The sequence below is a fragment of the Musca autumnalis genome, unplaced genomic scaffold (assembly GCF_047663935.1).
Source record: "Musca autumnalis isolate F117 unplaced genomic scaffold, ASM4766393v1 scaffold_4, whole genome shotgun sequence".
Taxonomy (NCBI): Eukaryota; Metazoa; Arthropoda; class Insecta; order Diptera; family Muscidae; genus Musca; species Musca autumnalis.
The window spans coordinates 70,793,390-70,806,336 of NW_027411977.1; the positions used below are offsets into that span (position 1 = coordinate 70,793,390).

The window sequence follows — 12,947 nt, forward strand, 5'->3', positions numbered from 1 at the left end:
GAATTTCGGTTATTCGAAATTTGTTTGACGACATTTGCAATGTAAACGTGTTTACATGAGAGTTTTGTCTTTACGCCTTGTATTGTTTACGACATGTGATCAAATGTAAAACGTCATTAATGCACCGCCATGCTCCATATAATAATATTCAAGTCATGATATGACGCTGACGAGATAAGTTGCATTGTTTATTTTCGTATTTAAAATTATTTTAAAATCAGAACTGTAGAAGGGAAATTATAAAATATTGAAATAAACCATTTCGGAAGGTGGTACAGAAAAAAAATTTATAATATATACAGTTTATAAAAAAACATTTACCAGACAAATAAAATTATATCGAACCAGGGACGTACGCAGGGGGGACATGGCGGTCAAAATTTCAATTTTTAAAAAAACTGAAGTTTTTTGGTCATAAATCTGGCAATTTTTTTTTTAATAAAATCGATCGATGTGGGAACAGATTTTGATGTCCTTGATAACCCCACAAAATTGTGTAACAATCGGTTCATTAGTTAGTAGATCGAGCTAGAGTTGGCACCGATTTCAAAATGTCATTTCGAGAAAAACACGTTTTTATTTTCTATGTTGAATACAAAACACAATCAATTTTTTACTTCTAAAGCTCATATCTCAGGCAATACTGTACCGATCGACTTGACCACGTATTCTTTGCTACTTCTACTTTAAAATACGCCAATACATTTTTTTCGATATTCTGAAATTTACAAGTGGGGTTCACCCCTTAAGGGCCGACTGTGTCGTCCTTCCACCTTCTTATTTGTCTTATATACCTAATGAAGCTATAGCTATATATATGTTGCCTTCTAATCTAAACACTTGCTTTTCAATAAGACCAAAGCTTCGTTATGCATAACATCTAGTATTTCCATTAACCCGACCATTCCGGGTCTTATGGTAAAAATATGTACCCAGGGTCGGGGAAACGGTCACGATCGTAAGTTTTAAAAAATAGGGCACAGAAAGTCTCCGAAAGTCAAAAAAATATATAGCCTATTTCCACCAAGAGTTTTGGAGATATAATATATTTAAAAAGTGGGCGTGGTCGGATCTTAAGTCCATAAATAAGTGCCTCGGGTCGGAGATACAACCACCATTGTCTATTGAATTAATTTTCAAACCCCGCTCCGTCGAAATTCAACAAAATGTATAGCTTATTTTCACCAGGGTACATCCCTGTACATCATCTGAAAATTACATGAAATCGGCCCAGAAGTTTTGAAGATAAAACATATTTAAAACAGGCATGGTCGGACCTTACAAAAATAGCGTTTTTAAAAAATATGGCCGTCACCTACGAAATTCAACAAAATATATAGCCTATTTTCACCTGAAGCGATGTTCTCGAAAATTTTCGGAAAAATGGATTCAGCAGTTTCAGAGATATAAGTTATTTAAAAAAAGCATGGTCGGGTTTTTATGCTCTAAATAAGTACCTAGGGTCGGAGTTTCAACCACCGTTGGCTCACAAAATTTATTTTCCAAACGATACGTTCGTAAGATTTTCAAAAGTTGACAGTGAAGACAGTTAGTTGTCTTTGCATTTGTTTTTCCCCTCACGTACACTGTGCGTGAACAAAAACAAACAAAAACATCATTTGGTTGTTGCTTTTTTCACTCATACATTCACACATGCGTTTGTTTTGTTTGTATTTCTCTGATCGGCGCTGGATTATACCTTCAGAAAGGGTATATACAGTTCGATACGACCAAAAATGTGCCTCATCGAAATAACGGTTTTAGACCTCAAGTATGTTTGGACGCTATAGTCTCAGACAATTTGGAGTCGATTTAGCCATGTCCGTCCGTCTGGCTGGCTGGTGCGCACGATAACTCTCAAACGGATCAACCGATTCGAACCAAAATTTGGGTATCGTAATATTTTGTCCAAACTTAGATGAAGTTCGAAGATGGGCCATATTGGTCCACTCCTTCGGGTACCTCCCCCACAAAAGTTCAAAATTTTTCTGTAAAATTGTGTAAACGATAACTCTCGAAGGGAGCAATCGATTTGGTCCAAACTTTGTACATCGTATTATTCCTTCCAGATATAGTTTGGGTTCGAATATCGGCCCACTCCTTCGGGTACCTCCCACACCTTCGGATAAAGTGAAGTTCAAGAGCTCCTCTCTGATCTTTTTGATTTTTTTTCAGTATGTTGTCCTTGCGGCTTCCTTTGCGACGGTACAATTTTTTTCTTGCGCAAGTCCATACATCCTGAGATATTGGCCTTAAAATTCCAAGAAACCCAGATGTCACCAACCAAATTGGCAAATCCGCAAGATAATTCTTGCAAGAAATATCTGATTGGTACAGACTTAGCACATCGTATTTTTTCATCCGGTCATGTATCACATTGGAATATGGGCTATATCGGTCCACTCCTTCGGGTACCTCCTACAAAATTCGAAAAAGTGAAGTTTAAGAGCTCATCTCGCATCGTTTTGATTCATTTTTCAGTAGGTTGTTCTAGCGGTCTCATTTACGACGGTACAAAACCCCCTCTACAAGTGGTGTCATAAGACTCGCCGCTCGGACACGATGATAATTGAGCCAATATGAATAGGCTTACACTCATTGATATGAGAGAAGTCTCCCCTGTCCCTTCTGCTATGTTGTGGGAACATATGTATGTAATTCTCACTCCGATAAGATATCAGCACAATGGCAAAGTATTATCCACCCCTTGAAACCATCAATGAGCAAGATTGTCGTGCTGCTACCAAAAAGAAAAATGCGGTATATAGGGCTACTCTATAATCAGTTGCCCCACCGACGTATTCCAAATTTTGTTCATTGGGCCCCATAAAGTGATGTCGGAAGGCATTTCTGGCGACGTTTCTGTCTTATCCGATGTTTTAAATGTGAGCATTCTATGTGCCATCCACAAGAAAGGAGATACGAGCCAGTGCCAGACTTTTACTTTGCGGCAAATCCTGGACCGAGGACATGATTATAGGGCTGCTTTCAACAGCCACATACGTTCCAATGTATTCCAAGCCATTTCTGATATGACATTAACAGACCGCAGTAGTGAAATTTTCTAATTAATTTTTTGCTTATCCATAGGCAATTAGCCAAATTTTGTCGGAATGTTTGCAACCAAAATAATTGTGAGTTTTATGTTAACGATATTTGTCGGTAATCGAAAAATTAGTTAAAGATTTCCCCTACAGGTCCTCAGTTCGAGTTGAGCTGAATGATCGCAAATTTTTTGCATGTGAAAAAGGAAAGCCGATGAGATTCCCACACAGTAACTAAATTATGCGACCGGTTTCGCTGCTCATCAATGATATCGCCTGTGGAAGCGGATCACGGTGAGCCTAAACTAATTTTTAATGAAAGGTGCTTATACCTGGGACGTTTTTTCTGAAACTACAATGTTTATAAATGAGAAAAATCAGAAGACAAAAAGAAACAAGTAAAACGGTATCAGTCGGCTTTGCCGACAGATATATACCCTCAGCCTGTGTATATTGAAACAAGTTTTTCCCAAAAAACTTATGTATGTATTTAGGGGTTTTTAAACATTTTGGGCGTTTGAACCAACACAAATGTTGATTAGGATTAAAGATCAAAAGTTTTGCGGAGGAGATACTAAAAGGAATGGATCTACATTGACCATTATGGTTTTCCACCCTTCGGGCTGTTTGCTCAAGAGGTATGGACTTGCCCCTGAAAAACTTTTACCAAATCAAAGTGATTCGATAGCAGGTCTTAAAGTGAACTTATCCGAAATTTTGTGTGGGAGGTACCGGATGGAGTGGACAATTATAGTCCATATTTGAACCTGATCTATATCTAGTAAATATATTAGGATGTGCAAAGTATGGACCAATTCGACCACTCCATTCAAGAGTTACCGTACGAACAAATTTTCCGAACATTTTTGAACTTTTGTGAGGGAGGTACCTGAAGGAGTGGACCGATATGGCTTATCTTCGAACTTGAACTATGTTTGGACAAAATATTACTAAGGCCAAATTTTGGACCGAATCGGCAGATCCGTTCAAGAGTTATCTAGCGCCCCAACCACCTCACACGGTGTCATAGGGGGTTTTTGCAACTTTCATGCTATTTTCTCAGGAAGTATGGACTTATCCCTGATGAAACTTGTACCGTTGTATGGGGGGCAGTGAATATAAGTTGATCAAACAAAAATCAAAGCAATTCGAGAGATGATCCTAAACTGAACTTTTCCGAAATTTTGTGTGGGAGGGAGGTACCCGATGGAGTGGACCGATTGAGTCCATATTGAAACCTTATTTAAGTCTGGTACACATTTTACGATGGACAAAGTATGGACTAAATCGGTTACTCCCTTCAAGAGTTATTGTGCGCACAAATTTTCCGAACATTTTCGAACTTTTGTTGGGGAGGTACCGGAAGGAGTGGACCAATATAGCCCATCTTCGAACTTAAACTAAGTTTGGGCAAAATATTACGAAAGCCAAAATTTGAACCGAATCGGTTCATCCGTTTGAGAGTTATCGTGCGCTCCAGCCAGCCAGACAGACAGACAGACAGACGGACGGACATTGCTCAATCGACTCCAAATTGTCTGAAACACATTTCGTCCAAACATACTTGGGGTCTAAAACCATTATTTCGATGAGGCACATTTTGCCCGTATGAAAGTGTAGCATAAATGCTGAGGGTATAAACACTAAAAATGTGAATCTTTCTGCGATTTATTTAAAAAGCCCTCCAGCGATTTTTTAGTTTTTGTGCCCTCCACCATATTATGGAGGGCATAATTAAATTTGCCATTCCGTTTGTAACACATCAAAATCTTCATCGGAGACACTATAAAGTATGTATATTCTTGATCAGGGTAACATTATAAGTCGATATAACCATGTCCGTCTGTCCGTCCGTCTGTTGAAATCAAGATACAGCTCGCAATTTTTACGGTAGAGCTTTGTAATTTGGTATAGAGGTTTCTATTACCCCTAGGATGTTTAGTATTGCAAATGGGCTATATCGGTCCACGTTTTGATATAGCCCCCATAGAACGGTACCACCCGATTTTCGGTATTTTGAAGGTTTTAGCTTCATTATCACACCAAAATGGCTAAAATTTGGTACTTAGTCTTCGTTGGGGGTATACACCTTTCCCACAGAATTTTGTCGGTATAGGTTTGTGGAATCAATATTCCACCAAAATTGTAAAAGTTTTGTGTTTAGTCTTCATTTGGGGTATACAACTTTCCATATGACATTTATCGGTATAGGTCCACGTCTTCATATAGCCCCCATAGAACGTTACCTCCCGATTTTTGGTATTTCGAAGTTTGTGGCCTCAATATTCCTCCGAAATGGCTAAAATGTGTTACCTAGTCTTCGTTGGGGGTATAAAACTTTCCCCCAGAATTTTGTCGGTATAGGTTCACGCCTTCATATAGCCACATAGGACGGTAACTCCCGATTTTCGGTATTTTGAAATTTGTGGCATCAATATTTCACCAAAGTTGTTGCAATTTTGTATTTAGTCTTCATTTGGGGTATACAACTTTCCATATGACATTCATCGGTATAGGTCCACATCTTCATATAGCTCCCATAGAACGGTACCTCCCGATTTTCTGTATTTTGAAGGTTCGTGGCAACAAAAAAATCAGCTGAAATTTGGTTTTAGTCTACGTTGGAGGTAAAAATTGTCCCCGTATAACGGAACCTTCCGATTTTTCTTATTCTGAGGGTTGTGAAGCCAATATCACGCCTAATGACTGACATTTGTTATTTAGTCTTCCATGGGGTTATAAAATATCCAGAAGAAAATTATCAGTTTATGTCTACGTCTTCCTATATCCCCCATAGAAGCATACCTCTTGATTTTCGGTATTTTGAAGGTTTAGTCACATTATCTTACCGAAATATCGGAAGTTTGGTTTTTTTTCTTCATTGAGTCTAGTATAGATTTGTCGGCATAGATCGAAGTTTTGATATAGCCCCCATTGAACGGTAACCCCGAATTTCGGTATTTCGAAATTGCTGAAATTTGGTATTTAGTCTTCTTCGTTCTTACTTGTTTTTTTTTATTTTTCTCATCTATGAACATTGTAGTTGCCGAATCCGCAAAAACTTCCCAGGTGTAAGCTCCTTTAATTTAAAGTTGGTTAAGGCGCACCGTGGGCTTCTCTGGCGATTCTTCGGAACTTATACTTATATCAACTGCGCGTAAGAGTTAAAACATTTGGGAGATTGTTTAGATCGCAGTATCAAGGCCCATTTCATATTGGCCGGTCACTCTTCTTCGAGTAGTCTGTATTCAGTCGGTATGATAAATAATTGATAGATAAATAATCGTTCAAAATAAACGACTTCTGCCCTAAAACTCCGAAACATTTGGAAAAACGCATATTACATTCCTTACTACCTTTCCGATAAGTAACAGATTTCAAATCAAATTTACCTGGTCAACATAACTCTTTGTAAATAACCTTTGCGATCATTTTTGCAAGGAGGCTTTGTAGAACGTGGAGGTATTTCGAACGTAGGCTCCATGGTCCTCAATTCAATACGTTTATCCTTTCTTTTTATTGTGTTTCACTTTTACTTTTCACTTCTAAACTCCTCAAATGCACAACTTAATTTTCTTTTCAACAAAATATTGATGTTTTTGTTTTTATTTATTTAACACTTTATTTATTGATTTGGTTTTTATCTGTTTATGACTTGGTGACAGCTGAAGCAGAGCACATAAAAACTGAACCTTTCTTGTAAAAGGTTTGTGTAAAACTGATTTTGTTTGAATGTTCAAAATATTAGAACGGGAATGGATCGATCGATCTTTTAACCGAATATAAACAGACAAGCAGATTGGTGTATTGAAGTTATGTGCGGCATAAGTCGTCTGTCTGTCTTTCTTCCTTCTTTCTTTTCTTTCGTATGATGTTATTATTGTCAGCGTTGATCTACTAACCGGCAATTGTCTTTGACATTGTTGTGTACAACAACACCCTATATAAGGCGAATGCAGCTATGCTGATCGGGTCACAAGTATATGGCGTAGCAGCAAATTTGTTATATGTTTCGTTTAAGTAAAAAAAACAAAATTAATTTAAATTTCAAATTTATTCATTGTTTTTGTGCTACAAAGAATGAAATGCTCTGTATTTTATCATACAATGAGAGAGAATAATGTTTTGAAGTATAGGAATTGGGGTGCTTAATGTTGTTGGTTTTAAGAGATTGGTATAGTTTAAATATTGCACTTCATTTGAAATCTGTATAAACTTTTAAAATATCTGTGTATATTAATATTAATTATTAAAAATATTAATATATAAATTATTATATTTTAATATTAATTATTATAAACATAATACACTTAGTAAGATCCACGTCTTATATACAGAGCTCCGAATACTCGCTCTAATTCGCTCGAATTCCACTCGCGAGTGAAACTCTTCTTGAATTCGTTAAATTTGAGGGGGGCAAATTGCCCCCTTCCCCCACACAAAAAAAAACTTACCCACTCTCAAAAAAATGTGACCCACCTCCACAAAAAAAAAAAATTGCACCCAAATAAAATTACAACCTTCCCCCAAATTTTCACTCGAGAGTAAATCGGAGATCTGCTTATATATCAGCCTAAGGTCACAAAAGAATGGTTTCGTGAAACAAATTGCGTTAATTTAAGCGTTCTTAGATCGGCTTCCATGCAAGTGTAAAATCATGAAATTGTTTTAAAATGCAGTGAAATTACGTCTCCACATTGCCTGCGTGGGTACGAATATTTTTATTTCGTGTCACATGACATTGATAGCTAGTGTAAACTACATCTAAGCTATACGCCTCATCTATAAAATAGTTTTATTATTAAAACTATACACTGTGCTCTTGACAACTTTGAATGGAAGGAGCTTACACCTGGGTAGTTTTTGCGTATTCTGAAACTACAATGTTCATAGATAAGAAAAATCAAAAAAAAAATCGCCGGCGCGCCTTTTAAATAAATCGCGATTCAAGTTGACATTTTCAAGGTTTTTTTAGGTTTTCATGATTTTGCTTGGAAACGGAAAGTCCTATCGTAATGGGACTAAAGAAAATATTGTTATTGAGATATGGAAGTTCAAATAGGGACAATGCACTGATTGTATCGCTTCCTTATAAAACATATTCATACATTGTGCGTCTTAACTAACTTTAAGAGAAAACCAGTTTTAGCGGACTTTGAAACTCCATAGATCAAAAAATCCAAAAAAGAAACAAATCGCTGGAGGGATTTTTAATAAATCGCGGTCAAATTTCACATTTTTAGGTTTATTTTAGGTTTTCGCGATGGAAACCGCAAGTCCTATGGAAATGGAGCTAAAGAAAATGTTGTAGCTGTGAAAATTCTCTACAGGATAGAACGTTTATGATTTGTTCCTAGGTTTTACCATTATTGAGATATAGAAGTTCGGTCACATTTTTAGGTTTTTTTTTTTTTGTTATGTTTTCACGATTTGCTTGAAAACGGTATGTCTTATCGAATTGGGACTACAGAAGATATTGTAGTTATGTATGCTGAGGGCATAAAATCTAAAATTACAAACTAGGCGAAATATGCCGGTACCATATAGTGACTATTCCAAAATCTATCTATATATATAAAAGAGTAGTGAGGTGAGTAACTGATTGACTGACTGATTCATCAGCGCCCAGACGAAACCGCTGAAGATAGAAAGTTGAAATTTTGGGTGTAGGTTGCTGTGGGTGTGTAGGGGTGAGATAAGGCTGGGTTTTTGGAAATTCGACCTAGAAGTGTACGAAAAGTACTAAAAGGTACTAAATATGGTACCCTTTGTATTAGGCAAACGGTAATAGCTAGAATTCTGAAATTTGGAATGAGGGTAACTGATGGAGAGCTAGAAAGATGTACCAAAGGGTTTTTGGAAATTCGAACTATAAGTGTACGAAAAGTACAAAAGGGTACTAAATTTAGTAAAATTGATATTTGGGTGAACAGATAGATGGATGCCACCGTGGTGCAATGGTATGCACGCCCGCCTTGCACGCAGAAGGTCGGGGGTTCGATTCCCCGGCCAGGCAACATCAAACATTTTTCAACGGTGACAAAATACCCCTCAGTAATGTTGGCGACATTTTCTGAGTATTTCAGCCTTGAAAAACTTCTCCATAAGTGGTGTCTTAAGACACGCCGTTCGGACTCGGCGATAAACAGTAGGTCCCATATCATTGAGCTAAATATGAATCGGGGTGCACTCATTGATATGAGAGAAGTCTCCCTTGTCCCGTATGGGATGTTGTGGAACAATGTTTTTTTTTGTTGTGAACAGATAGAGCAGGAATCCTGAAATTTGGAATAAAGGTCACTGATGAAGAGTAACGATGAAAGGTTTTTGGAAATTCCAACTATAAGGGTACGAAAAGTACTAAATGGTACTAAATTTAGTGCAATTTGGATTTGGGTGAACGGATAGTGCTGGAATCCCGAACTTTGAAAAGGGGGTTACTAATGGAGAGTAACAAAGAAAGGTTTTTGGAAACTCTACCTATTAGTGTACGAAAAGTACTAAATGGTACTTAATTTAGTACAATTTGGATTTCGGTGAACGGATTGAGCTGGAATCCTGAAATTTTAAACGAGGGCCACTAATGGAGAGTAACAAAGAAAAGTTTTTGAAAATTCGAACTGTATGTGCACGAAAAGTACTAAATTTAGTACAATTTGGATTTGGGTGAATGGATAGAGGTGGAATCCTGAAATTTGAAATGAGAGTCGCTGATGAAGAATAACGATGAAAGGTTTTTGGAAATTCGAACTATAAGGGTACGAAAAGTACTAAATGGTACTAAATTTAGCACAATTTGGATTTCGGTGAACGGATTGAGCTGGAATCCTGAAATTTTAAATGAGGGCCACTGATGGAGAGTAACAAAGAAAAGTTTTTGAAAATTCCAACTGTATGTGCACGATTTAGTACAATTTGGATGATTTAGTACGATTTAGTACAATTTGGATTTGGGTGAATGGATAGAGGTGGAATCCTGAAATTTGAAATAAGAGTCGCTGATGAAGGTAAGGGTACGAAAAGTAATAAATGGTACTAAATTTAGTACAATTTGGATTTCGGTAAACGAATAGAGATGGAATCCTGAAATTTGAAATGAGAGTCGCTGACGAAGAATAACAATGAAAGGTTTTTGGAAATTCGACCTATTAGTGTACGAAAAGTACTAAATGGTACTAAATTTAGTACAATTTGGATTTGGGTGAACGGATAGAGCTGGAATCCTGAAATTTGGAATGAGGGTCACTGGTGGAGAGTAACAAAAGTACTAAATGGTACTAAATTTAGTACAATTTTGATTCGGGTGAACGGATAGAGCTGGAATCCTGAAATTTGGAATGAGGGGTCACTGATGGAGAGTAACAAAGAAAGGTTTTTGGAAATTTGAACTATAAGCGTACGAAAAGTACTAAGTTTAGTACAATTTGGATTTGGGTGAACGGATTGAGCTGGAATCCTGAAATTTGGAATGAGGGGTCACTGATGGAGATTAACAAATGTACTAAATGGTACTAAATTTAGTACTATTTGGATTCGGGTGAACGTATAGAGCTGGAATCCTGAAATTTGGAATGAGGGGTCACTGATGGAGAGTAACAAAGACAGGTTTTTGGAAATTCGAACTAAAAGAGTACGAAAAGTACTAAATATAGTATAATTTGAATTTGAATTAACGAATAGTGCTGAAATTTGGAATAAGGCTCACTGATAAAGAGTAAGAAAGGTGTACCAAAGGTCGAAAATTCCTAAATGGTAGTGAGTTTAGTATGATTTGGATTTGGGTGAAGATAGGGCTGGAATCGTGAAACTTGAAATTAAGATTACTATTAGAATGTAGAATTGAGATATGGAGGTAAGTTTAGAAAATCATACTAATGTGCACGAAGCAGTACTAAATGGTACTAAATTCGATACAATTTGTATTTGCGTGAACAGATTACTGCTGGAGTGTATGATTGCGGGTACTTTGGAAATTCGTACTTATGAAAAATTGCTAAATGAAAGTACATTGGCTATGATTTGGATTTAGGTGAACGAAAGAACTGAGTTATGCAAGTAGTTTTTGGAAAGTCGTGTACGATAAGTGGTAAATGGTACAAAATTTGGTACCTTTTGGTATTTGCTTTATGGTACAGGATTTTGTACAATTTGTGATTTTGTAAAGGGGTAGAACTGGCATTTTTAAATTTGAAATTCGGTATTAGATTAGCAATTGTTGTTTAGAGTGGAGGTAGGGATGAAGTTTTGAAAATTCACACTTATTTATACAAAAAGTATTAAATAGTAATATAATTGCTTGCAGCGGAACATATAAAGCTGGAAAAGTGAATTGCGGTCGGGATATATGTTGAGTATAAGGAAGTAAGTAAACGTTTAATTATGTATACGAAAAGTTTAGTAACATGTTGGTACCAAAACCATTTTGGTATTGTGTAAACGGTTAAAGTGAGAAATACCTACTATAGGTGAACGAAAAGTACTTAATGGTACTAAATTCGGTGTTGGGTGTAGGAACAAAGCTTGGATTATATAATTTGGACAAAAAATACGAAATGGAAAAATATTTGTTATGAAGATCACTCTGAACTTTGAGATAAAGTTCGGAGTTCGGTTGGAAAATGTGCATAAAATCTTCAAAATACTCTAAGTCTTCAAAATACCTCAATTCAATTTCAATTTCAATTTGCATTTATTTACATTCAATACAAAGGAAGCCATTTAAGGCCAATTATACATGTATTGGAAGATTAACTTATTATAGTGCTAAACTATGATAGAATAGACAGATTTAAAAACTTACAATAATTAGGAAAATATCAATCACATTTTTGGTGTTACCGACAAAAATCGGTAAAAATAAAATGCTTATAATTTTGGTAATTAACGATATTATTCGGGAAGTTAGCAATCAATAAAAAGTAGTCGTACAGTTCTACTGATAGCAACAGTGTTGTCATATTTTATTTGAACTTTTCATTCATAATTTTGCGTTTTAATGTAACCGATTTTTGTTGGTAACTCAAAAAATGAGTTAGAAAATTGCACTACAGGTCGTTAACTAAATTTTTGAACTGATCCCTTTGTGTGGAAGAAATATTACGATGTGCGCACTATTATAGGGATTTTTTTTAACTTTTGTTGTTAAGTTGACTCCAAAATGTCTGAAACAGGTTTCGCCCAAATATACTTGCTGTACACAATACCATTATTTCTGAGGTTTTAAATATTTCTAAGTCTAAATTAACCCTCCCATTCCATTTGTCGAATATATTCGACATTTAGCAATGTTTTTACATGGGCAGAAATTTTTTTTGACACTGAAAGGGTTAAAAGAAAGAAATTTAAATTGCTATATTTGTAATGACATAAAACTATGTCAAAACAGGGTGTATTAACAAAGCTATTCGGATGAGATGACCATATTATTTGTATTGACATAACCTGAAGTATTTTGGAACCCAGTATTCTGTGTTCATATTACTATCATATTACATGTATTATTAGTACTGAAGTTATTTGGAAAATGTCTATGAGAATTATATACAACAAATGTAAAAACTTTACCACTTTTTGTAAACGTTTTTGAGTTGTAAAAGTTTGATGCTTATGGTTAGAGTAAAGATACTATTTTCAGATTCGAGACTGCAATAATTGAACAATACAAATAAAAGTTCTGGAAAAAGATGTTATTCTGCATTTTACGATAGCGTATAGGGTATAAACAATTCGTTGTGAACAAACTTTCCCAAAAGATATGTAAACAAATTGTATTGTTATTTTTTTTCTTGTCGTATCTTTAATCTCACGTGTTTCGTCAATGGCAAAGTTTGTTTTTGTTTGTTATAGCAGGGATATCTATAACATATCTTTAGTAAATACAACAAAAGTCTGATTATAAAAGAC

The 12,947-nt window shown here is 35.9% G+C and overlaps 1 protein-coding gene across 6 annotated transcripts in view; it reads right to left on the bottom strand.

The window, feature by feature from the left end:
- Positions 1-12,947, bottom strand: part of cu (NADP/NADPH phosphatase nocturnin) — a 121,058-nt gene that overhangs the window by 22,264 nt on the left and 85,847 nt on the right. Inside the window, exon 1 of one of the 6 annotated variants that reach the window (XM_073982632.1) lies at positions 6,437-6,877. The exons of the other annotated variants lie outside the window; for them this stretch is intronic. Coding sequence (XP_073838733.1) covers positions 6,437-6,528 — 92 coding nt within the window. The 5' untranslated portion in view covers positions 6,529-6,877. Of the gene's footprint in view, positions 1-6,436; positions 6,878-12,947 lie in introns of those variants that run through there. 6 annotated transcript variants of the gene reach the window in all.